This window comes from Onychostruthus taczanowskii, unplaced genomic scaffold (assembly GCF_017590055.1).
Source record: "Onychostruthus taczanowskii isolate IOZ18803 unplaced genomic scaffold, ASM1759005v1 scaffold4, whole genome shotgun sequence".
Classification (NCBI taxonomy): domain Eukaryota; kingdom Metazoa; phylum Chordata; class Aves; order Passeriformes; family Passeridae; genus Onychostruthus; species Onychostruthus taczanowskii.
The window spans coordinates 6,179,809-6,196,980 of NW_024501459.1; the positions used below are offsets into that span (position 1 = coordinate 6,179,809).

General features: G+C 38.0%; 1 protein-coding gene across 1 annotated transcript in view; it reads left to right on the forward strand.

Moving 5' to 3' along the window:
* The first annotated feature begins 5,305 nt into the window (after nt 1-5,305).
* CLVS1 (clavesin 1) overlaps nt 5,306-17,172 on the forward strand; it is an 87,406-nt gene continuing 75,539 nt past the window's right edge. The window contains 2 exon segments of the mRNA XM_041412808.1: nt 5,306-5,359; nt 5,361-5,758. Of these exon segments, the coding sequence (XP_041268742.1) occupies nt 5,306-5,359; nt 5,361-5,758 (452 nt within the window).

Below are 17,172 nucleotides of genomic sequence, written 5' to 3' on the forward strand. Positions count from 1 at the left end.
AGGCCACAGTTGAGTATTGGGTGCTCTTCTGGGCTCTTCAGTACGAGGGAGACATGAACATATAAGAGAAATCTGACAAAGGGTGGAGGGGATGATGAGGAAAGATTCCCTGGATGTTAACATGTAGGCTTATGGCTCAGGAGAGATGTGGTCTGTTCCCAGCTCTGTGAAATGTGTCCTCTGGGATCTCAGGCAAATCACTCAGGGCTGTTCTTCTCCCCACAATCTGTGGAACATTCCAGGGTCTCACAGCCAAGGATAAAGAGAGTCAGTTTTGCTCATTGCTCTTTTGAAATTGTTTCATGGAACTGGAGTGGGTTCCTTTCTAGGTCTGACTACTTCACTTCCAGTTCAGGCTTCTACTAAGGCACCACAAGGCCACAGGGGGCCAAAAGAACCATTCCTATAGGTACAGGTATGGATTAATCCTCTCCTGTCCTTATGGAGCAACGCCTGCTAAGCAGAGCATAGCCTTAAGAGATTTTCCAGAATTAACATCAAAATATTTTTCAAAAAGAAATTTAATGAGATGACACCCACGCTCTGAGATAAAATCATTCTATATTACCATTTTCTCTCCCTCCCTGCCCACTCCCTTCCTCTCTGGCATGATTTCAGCAGCTAATATCTGTATAAATGCTAGGAGTTAGGAATTATATAATGAGCCAAACCTTAGCAGTGATGCCTCTTAATACCAGGTGAGAATGAAATGTTAGTGGCTTCTCAATTTCAAAATTGTGGTAATGAAATTTAACATGGCAGAAAGCTTTAGCTTGGATGGAAAACATTTGGTAGATTAAGAGACAGCTAAAATCTTTCTGGAACTCATTTGGATGGGGAAGGGCCAAATGGACATGAGGTCTTTAAAGAAGCAAGTGGTGTTGCAGGGACTGGTAAGTGGGCAGGAACAAAATGATCCAGACAATTACCATCATCACTGCAGGCAGGTTTTGACCAATTTTCTAGGGCATGCAGTGCAAACAGGGATTGAATGCTGACCCAGAAACCGTCTCTGAAGAGAGAGCAGTAAGGCATATTGAAATCTTTGAATGAAAATTGCTTTGTATACTTTGGAAAAGTATTATTTTCATTTTAGTTTGTATAGTAATATTACTATCATTTTATTATTAACTTTTTTTTTTTTTGAGGATTATGCAAAAAATATAAGCTGCCTGTCTGAAAATTGTATCCTGCTTGCAGTATGTTATCCATGCTGAACACTCACTGTCCCTTGTCATTCCCTTGCTAGGACTGAAAATGAATCAGCCAAAATTGTATGTGACACCACAATTTTTGTGGAAGTTTCCCTCCTTGTTTTGATTTTAGTGTGTTGTGTTTCAAAAGTCTGTAATTTTTTTTCATTTAAGGTTGAATTTTCTTCCTTTGGAGGGCTGATTTGTTATAAATGGCTGTGAAAAGACGTTAGAAGAGCAAATAGTCCCTTGGGAACAAAGAGTCACAAGATAGAAAAACAGCTGTTGAGACTATAACCACTCTTGTGTGCCAATACACAGCAACAATATTCAAAAGAGGAAAAGAAGCCCAGTATCTTCATTTGGAAAAAAACCCCAACCCTGCACCAAACTGAACAAAGATGTAAACATCTAAAAAATTGGCAGATGGATCAGTGCTGTACACAACACTGGAAGAGAAGGAGAAATTGCCATGTGTGGGAGGAGGTGAAAATGGAAATGAAGCTTCTGTTATATCTTGGGAATCAGAATAAATCAGAACCATTTGAGAAAGTGCAGTGACAGTTAAACTGGGTAACTACGGAGCATTAAATTTATTGTCAAGGTTAGCAGTGGGAGAACCAAATCATTCACTGATCTATATCAGGCTCCTTGAAGGCAATGGTGCTAGTGTGGATTGCTAACTTCATGATTTCCCTACGACTCTGAGAGTGACAAAATTGTTTATACATATTTTAGATTATTTTGCCATATATAACTTCACACCAATAAAGTATTTAAAAGTGCAGTCTGTTCCAGGTGATAATCAGGATAATCTATAGATAAGTGTAATCCATGATATAGCTCAGCTCACTATCAGAAAACTCTGAAATGCGTTTAAAAATGGATCTTCTGACAGAATGAGTATTTGCAAGTTGTTTTTTGGCAACAACATCTGACAAGAAAGGACTGCATCTTCTTCACCTTGGGATAATCCTGAGCATTTAAATTAGTTTAAAACAGTAGGAAATTTTATAAAAATAAGTAGAATAATTTTTGACATTAAAGAGTTGGGGAACCAATAAAAAAGGCCAGACTTTATTTCCTTGGTCAAATCTCATTTTCTTCTGGAGCAGATGACCTTTCAAGAATTTGCCTTATTACCAAAGAAGCATCTTGGTGGAGGTGGGAGACAGAGAAGTAGCAGAGGAAGGGACAGATTTACTTCCATAAACTCCTGGAAAATGGATGACCTACTGGGAATTGTGTGTGTGTGTGTGTGTGTGATTGTTGTCTGCTGCTAATCCTTGGATGCTTTAGAACATATCCAGAGAAGGGCCACAGAAATTATCAGATAGCTGGAACACCTTTCTTGTGAAGACAGGCTGAGAGCTGGGGTGGTTCAGCCTGGAGAAGAGAAGGTTCCAGGGAGACCTTACAGCAGCTGTCCAGTACCTAAAGGGGGACTACAAGAAAGATGGTCACACACTTTTTACTAGAGCCTGTAGTAGGGCAAGGGCTAACATTTTTAAACTGAAAGAGGACAGATTCAGATTAGATATAACAAATAAATGTTTTTCATGATGAGGGTGATGAATCTCTGAAACAAGATTCTCAGAGAAGTTGTGAAAGCTCAAACACTGGAAGTGTTCAAGGCCAGGTGGAAAGGGGTTTTGAAAAACTTGTTCCAGTGAAAGATGTCTCTGCCCATGACAGGGAAGTTGGACCAGCTGATCTTCAAAGATCCCCTCCAAACTAAAACATTCTGTGATGCCACAATTTTGTGATTCTAAGCCACAAGAATGCTAAAGCTGTTATAATTCATACTGGGTCCTAAGCCAGAGCTAATGCAGACCCCAGATAATCTTCTTGCTTCCAGATCTCTGCTTAAAACCCTTGGGAGCAAAGAGTTTCCATACTCTACTCTTGCTGTTAAAAATGGGAGGGACCAATCCTGGCACCATAGTCCCCTAATGACATTGCCACCCTTAAATACCCCTAGCTCTCCAAATTGGCTCATGGAGGCAATTGTAATTAAACCATGATTTATTCAAGAAATTGCTGATGCCACCATAAATTTGAGATCTCAGTCACAAAATGTTACCTGGTTTCTCTATGGCCTACTGTAATTTTACATCAGTGGAATTCAGTTGATACCACTGGAGTTATTCTAATTGGGTCTAATAAAGGCAAGAGTAAAGCAAATAATTGCAACTTTATTTTTATATAAGGAATCCACCTTTATTGCAACTCTGATTTCTTTAAGAATTGAATCGCCTGCACTCATGGACTACCCCTCAAAATGTGAGGACTTGTTTTCTGGAATCATTTGCACTCCATAGAGCCTTTTCAAAGCCCTCTTTTCTCCCAGCTCTGCCTTTCCTCAAGTTTTCCCAGGCTGATCAATCATCAGATACTCTGCTCTGCAGGTAGCTCTTTTCAACTCCAGCTCCACAGTGAATGCAGAAAGAGGATGCTTAATGAACTCTCCTTTGTGTCACCCACAAAAAGTCCAATTCATATTGCTGTTAAATGAAAAGCTTATCTCCCACCACAAATGTTCTTAAAGCAAATATTCAGAAACACTCTGTATTTAATTTTAGGATTTCATCCTGGGGCTGCACTGTGGCATCTAAAATGTAGGTTTTTTATCAATAACATGCAAGGTCACAAAGCAGGGAACTGAGGCATCCCTTGAGCTCATTGACTTCCAGGTCCTGCAACATAACTTTGAGCAAATCTGGGACCAAGAAATGCTTTGGCTGCAGCTCTCCCCTTTGTTTGATCTGAGAATGCTGAACCCAGGGGAGTAGCTGAATGAAATGGTTGTTTTGCTATAAATAATTCATAACTTTCCAAACAGCTTTCTTCAAACACAAAAAGTATGTCTTTTACTGAAGGATTCCCTTTAAATTTTTAAAACCCATTTTTCTTTTTCAGAAATTAGAAAGATCTGTTAATCTGGGGGGAGGGGGTGGTTGGTTAGCTCGTCTGTTTCTGTGATGGCTGAAAAATTGTATGAATCTTGATCTTTCCTCACACACATATCACATTGGAACAGACCTTGATCTTATTTCACACAAGTGTAGCTACACAGACTTCGATGACAGCCTCTTGCTAATTATGTCACTGAAATGTAAGAGATTCACTGTACCATTTTGCTCATACATAACAGCTTAAGCAGATTTTCTTCTAACACTTGTAAAAACAAACTGTACGTAAAGTACCAAAATCAAAATGAAATTCAGAACTAGGTATTCAGGAAAGCTACAATATAGTGAAAAAAGGAATTCTGAATAAAATAAATCTCTTTTCAACTAAAATACCCACCCTGCCAAATTGGATACATCAAGAACCTTATTGGTGGGAAGTTTCCCATGAAGACATATTGAGTCTCAATGGGAAATATTTCCAGTGAATTTCTAAAAAGTAGAAATTGTCCCTGGTATTGGTGGAGTTTTGGGTTTTTTAAAAATCAGTTTTACAGTCAGCTCAGGGTCTTATTCAAGGAGAGCTACAAGCTGATAGTACAGGTAATAAAACCAAATCAAACAGTTGTTTTACTTGGTATGATGAGGGTAAATTGGTCTACTTATGAAGCTAAAATGTGGCTCCTGTTGATGGTGGAAAATAAATTACTATATTTTTGCTGTTAGCATCCTTGGCTAGAAGTCAGGGATGCTGCAACTCCCACACTTTTGTAAGACAACTTTGAAAAGTGTATTCTAATAGCAAGTTGATACAGCTTAGTATTAATTGTCAGTAAATTGGATTGCTTTTCTGAAAGCCTGAAAACATACATTCAAGATGCTAGTGACTGCCTTATCTTAAATGCACCCATTCTGAAATTATGTGACTTATATCCTCCTACACAAAGAAATTTTATGGCTAAGTAAATTCAGAAATGCATTTCTACAAGCTTTATATACGCATTTAATCTTTCTTTTATATATTTTCTTTTTCTTTCAGTCAGTGGTAGAATAAACAACACTTTCCTTTGGATGGATTATAGTACATGTGAACTGCCTGTTACTCTGCAAGAATAAGAAAGCCCTTTGCTTTTACTTGTTAAAAATCAGCTTGATAGCAAAAAGCATCTGAATGGCTCACGCTCACAGCAGACCATCAATTGAATGGGATCAGCACTTCTACTAAAATACCCGAAGTTAAGGATTTGGAAAAGAGGTTTTTGCAGAGATGACCCATTTACAAGCTGGACTTAGTCCAGAGACTATAGAGAAAGCCCGCCTGGAACTGAATGAAAACCCAGACATTTTGCACCAGGATATCCAGCAAGTCAGGGACATGATCATCACGCGGCCTGACATCGGGTTTTTACGTACAGATGATGCCTTCATCTTGAGATTTCTCCGAGCCAGAAAGTTTCACCAAATGGAGGCCTTCAGACTGCTGGCTCAGTACTTCCAATACCGCCAATTAAACCTGGATATGTTCAAAAACTTCAAGGCTGATGATCCAGGAATCAAACGGGCTCTGACAGACGGGTTTCCGGGAGTACTGGAAAATCGTGACCACTGTGGCAGGAAGATTCTTCTGCTTTTTGCAGCCAACTGGGATCAGAGTAGGTAAATGTAGATAGTGTCCTTATCTTTTTACACACACTCACACCCAACTTGTAATGGAATATTTGTGGCCAACTTTGAAGCAGCAAGGCTATTTTGAGCAAAAATATTTTGTAACCATATCTCCATTACACTATAATTTCCATCTCATCTGATCATCTGTCAGTCCTCATTCTTAGGGCACAGGGCCATTGAGAGTTAATGCTATATCAGTGTGTATATAAGTAGCTCTTATTTGGGTTTTTTTTTGAAGAAATATTCCCAAATTTTAGCCAGATAACGTTTTTTGCTGTACCTACATTAATGTCTATCCACTGTGTCATGGACCAGCCAAACAGGTTGACAGAAAGTTTCTCAAACATATGGAGATTCCTGTAGCTCTCCTGGTGCAGAAGAAACTGACAATATTTATTCTATCTTCAAAGTTTCCAACAGATTCCTTGTTGGTTTGTTTGTTTGTTTGTTTGTTTGTTTTAACCATTTTGGGAATTGCAGCCTCTGCTCTATTTCCACAAACTGCATTGAGATTTCTATGCATTTCGGTGGCTCTGTGTTGTTAGTCCGATAAATGGGAGAGTCACACAAAGCGTATTTTCTGTTCAGGCAATTTCTTTACAGAGTGGTATGAACAAAGATATCTCCTAGCCATTATTAAAAAATAATGTCCTTAAATGTTAATGTGATTAGTCAGCTTTCACTACCTATTTGAAGTGGTACAGAGAAAAAGGGCTAGTCCAGGAATATCATGTTCACATTGTCCTCATATTTGTAAGTTATTCCATTCCATTTTATCTGACTTCATGGTGAGATGGAGAAGTGTAATTAGCTGTAGGTTTACCATGTGTTCTGTTGAATCTTGAAAAACATCATATGAAAGAACAAAATTCAGATTCAGGTTTTAAGTGACACCAGTTCTGATGATTTCCAGGTAGGATTTTGTCTTGTCAAGGTCTAAAGTTTTTGATGAAAAAGTCTTATCCTTAGGAGTCAATAGATTGGAGCTTTGATTTTACATCATAGAAATTATTAGAGAACAATACACATATGCCTGCAATTTTTCATGGTTTTTATTTTCTGGGAAATCCTTACATCACCATGTAAAAAGCAGAGTTCAGAAGTGTTTCTGGTTTTTATTTGCATGTGAATAAATGTACAGAAAATGACACAGAAGTGTAACTTAGCATAATCAAACGTATTTGGTGAAATGGTGAAATGAGGGCAGTAATAAAAGTCCTATTACCTACAAACAGGCCAGCAGTTTATCTCCTGTCTTTCTGAACTGCAAGTCTGCCTTTCTTTCAACCACAAAACTCTTCTGTTAGCAATTGGTCTGAAAGGAAAGATGAATGTACAGGTATCTGGAATTAATAGAAAGAATCAGCTTTAGAGGAGAGAAGCACAGTGGAACTGCTGGTTGCATTAAAGGATTTAGGTATTACATAGAGCCAGCCTTGGGTTTCTGATCCCTCAACAAAATGAATCTTTGTGATTAATCTTATGCATCAAGTCTTGCTCTTGGAAAGCTGGGAGTGCTGGTGTTTAAGGCTCCTGCAATGAAACTGACAGAATAATGACTCCTGTCAGATTTTGGCTCATATTTTCTGCAAGACCTTTAATATGCATCAGACCATTAATATGCATCCATGTATATGTGTGTGTATGTGTCTGAGTATATCTGTGTGTGCAAAACCCAAAGCGACCCTGCGTATTTCTGAAAATATAATTTTCACTTTCAAGTAAGAAAAGCTGAGGCAAATAGCATAGGATATACTTTCCTAAGAATCCCCAGTAATAATAAAAATCATGTGCAAATTTTACCTCAGTTCAGCCACTGAACCTCATATCTTCTGTGGATTCAGATGACAAGAAGTGTTTTTTCTGTGGGCTTTTGTGGTACTCCAGGTGCAATAGGGATTTGGGTTGTGAGTAAATGGATATCATCCTCCTTTTCTGCTGTCTTAAGACATCAATAAGAGGAAAAGCTGTTAAGGAGAAGGAAATGGTGAGTGCAGTGTCCTATTAAGCAGCATGGGAGCAGGTTATTGACCAGAAGAAGCACAAATTTTACAAAGAAGTTCAAAAAGGCATTGTGCCTTACATCTTACTTAAATGTATCTTGAGCAAACTTTCTGCAGATGTTTCTTCAGTAATGGCAAGATGTTCAGAAGCTCACATTTCAGCTGAATGCTAATGGAATTTGCTGTAATGTTGACATGCAAGAGTAAGAACTCATCCTTCAGCCTGCCCTTCCTAACTTTAATCTCATTTGCCACTGGCTGTGCCTTCTCTTTATTTATGATCAAATCCTCATTTATGAGGGGTTGTTTATCAACAAATAATAATTTTTAAAGGGTTTGTTAAAATCAGAATAGCTATGGTCCATAAACTGATTTTCAGTCCAGACGCCCTTACCATTTATGCACCTGGGAGTGTGGTTGCTGTTGGCACATGTCAAATAGGCAGAAGAAACCTTGAAACTTTCTGTGCTTATAAATATATTGATTTTTAACAGGAAATGCCATTATTCATGTAATATGACTGCTTGGACAAATCAAATCCAAGATGTTTCTAAGGTATTCCCTGTATCAAAGATAGAATTTCCATGTAAGCTTCTAGATACATTTGTAATTTCAGTCACCAGAATGCAGCTGATAGACCTGACATTTCTAGCAAACTAAGTTTTAATTTCCAGTCTCATTGTTTCCAGCTTCAGCTTCAATCTGCTAGATCATGTTGGTTTAAATGTACCACAAAACCAGCTTCCCATGTTTGTACTTTTGTGTCCTGACCACGTCACATTTAACCTATTTTTGACTTCACTGGGGAGGCAGCACTGTAGGGTAAGTCACTGCCAGGCAGCAAGAAGCTCTTGCATTAGTGACTCTGCAGCTGAGGGTCTTGTGTTCACCTTCAGCCCTGGGGAAAGTAAAACAGCTAACACCCTTGTCCTCAAGGAAAAAAACAACTGTGTGTTGTCCACAAGGTAAAGAACACACCTCTGAGCAGTCAGCACAGCAAAGGTAATGTTCTGCAAAGTAACCCACTAGATTAATGTATTGCAATACATTTAAGATTCCCAAGCTTAACAGTTTTAACTTACTCTCAGAATTTGAGAGATTCTCCATGTTTAAAGTACTTTTCGTCATTCTTTTCTGGACTGTTCCTATCTTTTTAGTATTGTTGCTAAGGTGCAGGTGGATGGACTAAATAAAAATTTTCACTAATAAATCATCAAGTGATAATCCTATCTCATCTGTTCAGTAATTTCCTCCTTTTAGATACAAGATTGTCACTCTGTTCTTAAGTATTCTATCCCATTTTGAGCTCATGTTCAGCTCAAATTTGCTTTCAAGTCAGTTTCCTAAAATACAAATGCCACTGGTAAATGTGTCATACATTCTCATCCATAATGTGGGCACAGTCTCGCATGTGATTCACGCTCTTGTGCAGAGCTAAACAAGTCCTGCTCCCCAGTTATCATTTCAAGAGGTTTGTGACATCTGCAAAGTTCACTGGCAAGAATTTTATTTTTGTTTTCACATAGTTCAGAAATATAGTGATGATTGCTTTGACCAAAACCTCTTTGATGACAGGGAAAAAACACAAGGGATGATAATTCTTATTGCCAAATCACTAGCTGAGATTTATCACAGTTCCAGAGTTAGACTAATTTAGCATGCTCTGCAAAGGTTTGATTTCTCTCCATTGTTCAGGGAGATTTCTTAAAGATGACGTCATCACTTTCTCTCTAGGTCCTGCATAGCATATTTTGGATCTGTTAGTTAAAATTAATCACATATTCAATACCTTCATTTTCACTTATTCAATATTGAATAAATGAAAATGAGTAAATGAATAGAAAAGAAAGAGATCAGATAAGTTCCATAGTGAGGGAGAAAAAATCTGTTGAGTTATATTACTGTAAACTAGTACAGGGGAGGGACATTTTTCACTTTGATCAGAATTCAAGGTGTGAACCCACCCAAAACCCACAAAGACTTTACTTACCCCACTTCTTACAGAGCACATTATTTTGAATGCAAATTTGTGCAGCAATAAAGACAGATAAGGATGTCAAACTGATCATGTAATGAAATTTTTTTATTTACTAGTTTGCATGAAAAAAAATTCCAGTTTGCAAAACAAACAAATGCGTACACACAGTTTTGATGAGACCTGAACAAGGATTTAATGTAAAAAATTGTTCCATGTGCTGGAATACAAATACCCTTTCTCACACTTTTTTGTTTCCTCACTCTCGCCAAATCTGAGTCCTCCCTCCTCTGATCCACCTGTATTGAATCTGAAGCTTTTAAAGAAGTTAAGTGAGTCTTCTCAGCTGTTGGATTGAGGAAAGCCTTCAGTAACTTCCACAGCTTCTCCTATGTCCGCTACTGTCTTCTAATACAAGCTGCTTATACTGCAAGAAGATGGAGCTTTGGGTGAGCAAGTAATTCAGCAGAAGGTGTACATTAATCTTCCAAGCAAAAGTATTTCTTTCAAGGTTGTTCAGCCAACGTAAAATTTATTTCTGTGTAGAGAGCCAGAAGAAGGACTCCAATCACAATACTCTGCAAATAGGGCTTGGAGTAGGGAGCAGAATATTTTTCATAATTTTTTTTCAGTAAGATGGTGATTAATTTCTGTCTTCATGTCTGTGGCTTAGAAGCTGTCACAAAGCTCCAAAAATTCTGTGAGTCAGACAGAGAAAACCTGCTGCTTTGCTTATAACATACAATCCCAAGTCAACTGCTAGCCATAAACTGTCTTTTATTACCCAGGGAATCTCAAATGCCAGATACTTACTATTCTGTAGGATAGGGTTCTCAGGCTAAAAGGAAAGGAAATATTCTGACACAGAGGTAAACCAACAGCTATAAATATTTTAAAGGATCGTAATAAACCCCAAGTATGTCCTTCCTGAGAATGCTCAAAGTGGTGTAATTACAAGGATATTATCATCATCAGATCCTTTGGTATAAAAGAATACATCTCAAGTGTTGATTGTTCTAATATATTTCAAGCATAGTCTCGGATGCTTAATAGAATATGAGGGAATAAACATCTGCTGAGACTGATTTATAGTCACAGGCAAACTGTGGCAATAACTCAGCCTCATGTCTGTTTATCATGAGAGATTGCAGCTGAAGTGCAGCCAGCCCTAACACCATAATGATTTTTACACATCAGATCTTTGGGTTTGGTTAGGAGATAGTGATTCTGTGTTGGGAGATGCTTACAGTAATGCAGATTGACATTGTGGTTCAAGCATTGCATTGACCAAAAAAAAAGCTTATAAGCATGCTGCACAAAAAAAAAAAAAATCATCTTATATTACTTAGCTTGTCCGAAATGGTAGCAGAATTCAGGATAGTAGGGGGAAGCAGCATTGCATAAGCATAATACTCATTTAGAAGAGTAACAGATGTGCAAATTAAATGTTGGGCAAAGATGAAAAGAAGAAGCTCCATCTTGAAATGTTTTAATTTGCTTGCAGGCAGCAACTTAATTCAGTTAGTACCATTTATTATGGAAGCCATATTTGGGAAGGCAATTGTAGCCCCTCTGAATGACAGCAGGATGACATACACAAATGAGAATCCTGTGTTGTGCTGCGAAGGGAATCCAAGAAGACAGAGAAAATGTCTGAAAAAAAAGAAAGAAAAACAACAGCTGGGAAAGTTATGAAGCGTATGTTGAAGAATGAGAAAAGCCTGACTGAAAAAAAAAAAAATCCATGGAGAGGGATTGGCAATCAAACATGTTTTGAGAGGGAAGAGGTGACTGGATGGTGTTGGGCTGAGGGCTGACTGAAGAGCTGTGAAGGACAGTGCCTGGGGGTGAGAAACACAGTTGCAGGAGCTTGCCCCCAGAATAACTCAGGAAAATGTAGGGCAGACTGAAAAGTGGCTCTGTGTCACCCTCCTCCTGTGGCTAAAAGAAACCAATGCAATTCCCATGCTTTATAAAGTGGACAGAAGGACAGCTGATAAAGAAAAATATATAAACACACATACACAGCAAACACATATGCACACATACACATCCCCTGCTTTTCCTCCCAGGCTCTCAAAATACTCAATTTTAGCATGAGTGTTTATGTCTGGGTGTCAGAAAAGAGAAACTGCATACAGATGTGATTTCACTTGTCCCTTAAAGAATGACCCATAGTCCTACGTGGGCTGTATAAGTCATCCTCACAAACAGGATCTGCAAAAGAGCACCACAACAGAGCTACATCCACAGAATAGTAGGAAGCCAAGCAGTGTAACATCCCACATGGATTTTTGCCCTTTTGAACTTTGGAAACTGCTGGAAACCATGAATGAATGCTCTTATAAATAGCAGCTTTTTGAGGTGAGGTTTTGTAGGAAGAGACCAGAACCTTTTTTGGTCATAGCACTCCTCAAATCAAGTTTTCTAACTATCTAATATTCTGATCACTTTCTAACTTGCCAACCTAACTAAAAGCAGCCAAGACAAATTCAGGCATTGCAACAGGAACAGTCTGAACAGAGCCAGGAAAGGAAAAAAATATTAATTCTCTGGCCAGCTATTTAATAAGCTACATGCAGTAGAAGCAGAAAATAATGAGCTGGAATCCTTAAAAACATTTGAAATTTTAAAATTTTAATGCTTCCTTGATATATTATTTCCCCAGGCCATGATTTATTTTAGACTCTTTCCTCTGAACTCTGAGCTCTGTACCAATTGCATTTTACAGCGAAATACCTGCTTTTTTCACTCTGGCAAGTGCTGAGCATCCTCCAATTCCAGCACCCTCAGACCAGCACAAGGGATGCTTAGGAACTGCTGTTAGCAGACCAGGTGATCCCACAGGAGTTACAGCAGAGGGCACGAATTTGTTCAGGATGTGAATATTGTGGTGGCTGCTCAATTCCCTGGAATACCTGAACAGCACACTGCGGTAAATTCTACCCTTTCACCAGTCACCCTGCTTCAGGGCATTTCTTTGCCATGATGAGGGTGGAGGATGAGGGGGACATGTCTGGTCTGGTTGTTGCACTGGTGAGAGTACCAGGACCATGGGAAGCTCTCAGTGATGTGGGAAATTAAGTAGTACAAGCACCCAGCTGCCACATACTCCTAAAAATTTAACCAGCCAGATAGAATAGAGGTCAGGTGAAAGGATGAAGGAGTAAAGTCATTCCAATAAATCAGATAAAAAGTTTGAATTGTTAAAGATCTTCTGTATTTTACTTCCTTTGTCATGGTTAAAACAATAAAAGAGTTGGAGCATCATAATTAATATGTCATGACTGGAGATTTGATCCCTAAAAATGAGAAAAAAAATGGAATAATTTCCTAAGATGAAATTTTGGTCTTAAATTCTGATTGCACTCTCACAGTTTTTGTTTTTAATAAAAGCAGCAACCACAGAGGCAGCAAAAAGCAACTATCCCTTGTTCACAGACCATGATAATCTCAGCTCTGGAACCTTCCTGGAGGGTCCATTTGTTGCAGGGACAGAGGGCAAAGCAAGCCAGTTAGCCTCCTGCTGACACTGTTTCCTATGTAACTGATTATGAAAACTGTCCATGCTGAGCAAACTAAAGCTAGTAAAGATTCATTTTAAGGAGAAAGGTAATATGCAAAAATGTTTTTCTTTATAGAGAGATGGTATCTCTTTTCCACTATTCCATTGCAGAGGATGCCACTTGTCTGCGCGTTCATTAACGCACGTGGTGCCAGTTTTATTTAACACATGCAATATAAATCACAACACCATGTAAAGTTATGATGCTAGAGGTTCAGTAACAATCTATTTGAAAAGGGTATATAGAGTATTTATGTAATATCCCATAATACACCTTTAGGGACCAAAACTGAATATTTGATTGAAAGTGTAAGCTAGTGACTGCCATATTGACATACATAAGAAAAATTACTTGATTTTCAGTGTCAAATTAGTAGGGTCTCTATTTTAACCTCGCCAACCTGTTGTGTATCAAACCTCTTATTCCTGGCAAGAGAACTTTTGGTCTGATCTCATAGAACGTCTTTCAAGTGTACTTTAAAACACACGTATTCTCACATACTGCACCAAGACCTGATGGTATGAATTAATGAAGTAGGAAGAATTTTTTTTTAAACCTTTTTAAACCAATATGCTTTTCTTCATTGTGTTCTAGCTACAAGCTATCCCCATATCTTCCTCCTTCTTTCCTACAGATAGTCCTGTGCTCCTTTCCACAAAGTTGCAATTTCAGCTTCTCTGGTTATATAACATGTCAGTAGAGGGACTGAATTCCATAAATTCAGCTCTGAGTGAAGTAACATAGGTGAAAAAAGGGGTAACAACACAAGGCCACTGCTATGGTGTGATCAGAAACATTTGTTCCCCTTGCCAGGGCCAAACATTGCACTGTTTCCTTCCTCCTGGCTGCCTTTCACAGCAAGTCCAAGAGATGCCAGTCACATATTTTAAATATGCACAGATCAATCTACAGAGTATGTGTGCTGCCTACACCACTTCAGAGTGCTAGGCTATGTGGTAGCACACAGGATTGCTTTTGTAGGGGTATTTCTAACCAGGAGAATCTACACCTAGGGGTGATAACCCCATCTAAGTCATCTTCATCCTCTCCTGTTATCTTGGAGCTGTGGTTCTGTAAGCTGTTCCCACTTTGCAAGGTTTCTTCATAAGTGTGCATTGCCTTGCTTTCCCAGGGTTAATCCTACGTATCTCTTGTATAGGTACAAAAGAAGAAATGTGATTTATAGTGAAAGAGAAATAGTCTGATGAAAAATCCTGTTTCCAAATCTATTGCAATATTCATTTGAAAACTAAGTAAAAAAGGAGGAGGAATAAACTCCGACCGAGGGAGAGATGGTGGGAAATCTTTCCATTTCTTAGGCTCTCATTTACATGTAAGCTACTTCTAGCTGGCTCCTGCAATTTAAATTCACTTTTATTCTGATAAAGCCTTCAATTCTGTTTGAATAAAAGAGTTCTGCAAGTCTGGGGAAAATGGCAATTTGGGCATGCTGTGTGGCCAATGAATGCCTTTTCTTTTTCCAGCATCTTATTGTTATTCTCTGCTGAAACACATACGCAAGTACATGCACATTGTTTCAGAGAACATTTTACATGAATCATTTAAAAGTACTTCAGGTTCATTTTGGGATTTGCTTCAGAAAGAGCCTTAGCAGATGTAGGTTCCAGGTTAAAAGCCAAGGAGACTTGTGAGACACCAGACACACCTGCCATTATTGGTTTAGTCCTGGCTGGCAGGTTTGTCTCTACTGGGATTTTCTCACCTCTTGATTTCTTAAATCAGGTATTCAGGGCTAACTAATATTGACTAGACACAAAAGGATTTGAGGGTGAAGAATGAACTACAAATTAAATTATATACAAAGTGATACCACTGGGCAATCAAAGAGTCTGGGCTGTATTACAGGAACGTTGTCAGCAGGACAGCAGGAGTTACTCACCTTTACCCACCTCAACTGTCCTGTAACATAAGTACAAGCACAAGAGACAAGTTTGAGCTGAGTCAGAAAAACAGTGCAACAAGCAGTGTGAAAAATATGACAACGTCATACAAGTTGAAGATAATAAGAGGTGGGATTCAATTATTCCTATATATAACAGTTTACCTTAACGAAATGTGGTAATGAACAGTGGATATAGAGAATAAAAGAAAAATTATCCCAAACCCTAAAAAGAATTTGATTTCCAAATATTAGAAAACAGTTTGCAATGACTAAGATACAGGTAACTGTGGCATTCTGTGGGCTCCTCATCAGCAATGATGCTACTGATACGCTTTGCTTCAGACATTTGCTTAAATATCTTATGACTCAATACACTTCTCATGCAGAAATGAAGGCAGTGCATTTACTTGGCCATTAAACACTGTCACAAAATATTAACCAAAGCTAAGTCAGCCTAATGCAAGGGAATGGAATGGTCAAGGGTTCTGACAGATCAAGATGAGCCATCACAGAGAGTCTGAAATGTGTTTTTGTGGAGTGAAACTTACTGGAATAATTTTGCAAAGACCTGATCACTCATAGTTATTGTTTAATACTTCACAAGCCTTTTAGTAATCTTCTGGTGAAGTCAAAATATTGTCTAGAATAAAGAGAAGCATGCACTACAGTTACTTTATGAAAATTAATTCTGCTGTTGTAACCACTGTGTCCTAAGGCTGTGCAGAGATCTATAAAATAGACTGTCCCTACCTGATTTTCCCCTTTCAATATAGTCTGAACTGTGAGACAATAACATGCAAAAAAAGGACAACCACTATAATAGTAAGAAACCTGGCAATTTTAAGAAATCATCCCACGATACCATGAAAATATCTCTGATAACATCTCCTGAAAAGCAGGCTTTGCAACTTTAAAAAAAGTGAAAAGTTTAAGGACTAAAAAAAGAATTAAAGATTTTCTGGTTTGTTTCATTTTTTGGTTGGTTGATTGGTTGATTTTATTTTTTTTTTTAATGCAAAGGATCAGATGAAAAAATTAGGTATTCTTTGTAAAAAAGCTAGTACAAATGATTACATGTAAATGCTTTCCACAGACAAGAGGAATTAAAAACAAGAAGTGATTTATTTGTTTAGGATTTGCACATTTGTCCCTAATATAAAGTTTTTCTTCTGGAATTTTTCTCAAGGCCATGTAACTATATTTGCTGTGGCAATTTCTACTTATCCTTTTTCTGCCTCTTTTTGGCTGCCTTTTTACAAAACAGGGCCTCCCTCTGTCTTGTGTCTTTATTTCAGTGCTTGTGTTTGGAGTAGAACTCCTGGTTGCTCCAGCTGTCTCATTCCAGAGCTGCTTCCTTCAAACACCAGCACAGGGTCTGGCAGGACAACACTGTGCACAGAGTTCAAAAGCACTGATTTTTTAACCTATTATGTTCTGAACTTAATTCTTGTATATGTTCCTTCCTTAATAATTATTTATAATTGAATTAGCAGTACAGAATCATGACTTCAACTAATCACATTTCTTTGGTAATTCTCTGTATTGACTATATGAAAATTCTTATTAGAGGTGTGAAAAATTATTTTGAATTAATTATTTTAGTTTCATAATAAAAAGAAATACAAACAGAAATAGAAGAGTATAAATTACATTGTCATTTTACAGTTTCCAGTCAGTTAGAAACTCAAAATGCAACCCTTTCCCCCAGAAACAGCAAACTAGAAACAACAGTTGCCAGAAAGAAGAGATTAAATCTCCACACATATAAATATACTCGATTGTTTAGAGGTCAGTGTAATTTAGGAGGTTGCTGATAACTTCTTTAATAAGAAATTAATGAAACTTTTTTTCAGAATCCCTAACATTGTAATTCACATGAAATTCTCTTTTCAGCTCAACTCACTTTAATAGTTTATGAACCACTTAGATTACTTCTCTCTGGAAATTCCTAAGAA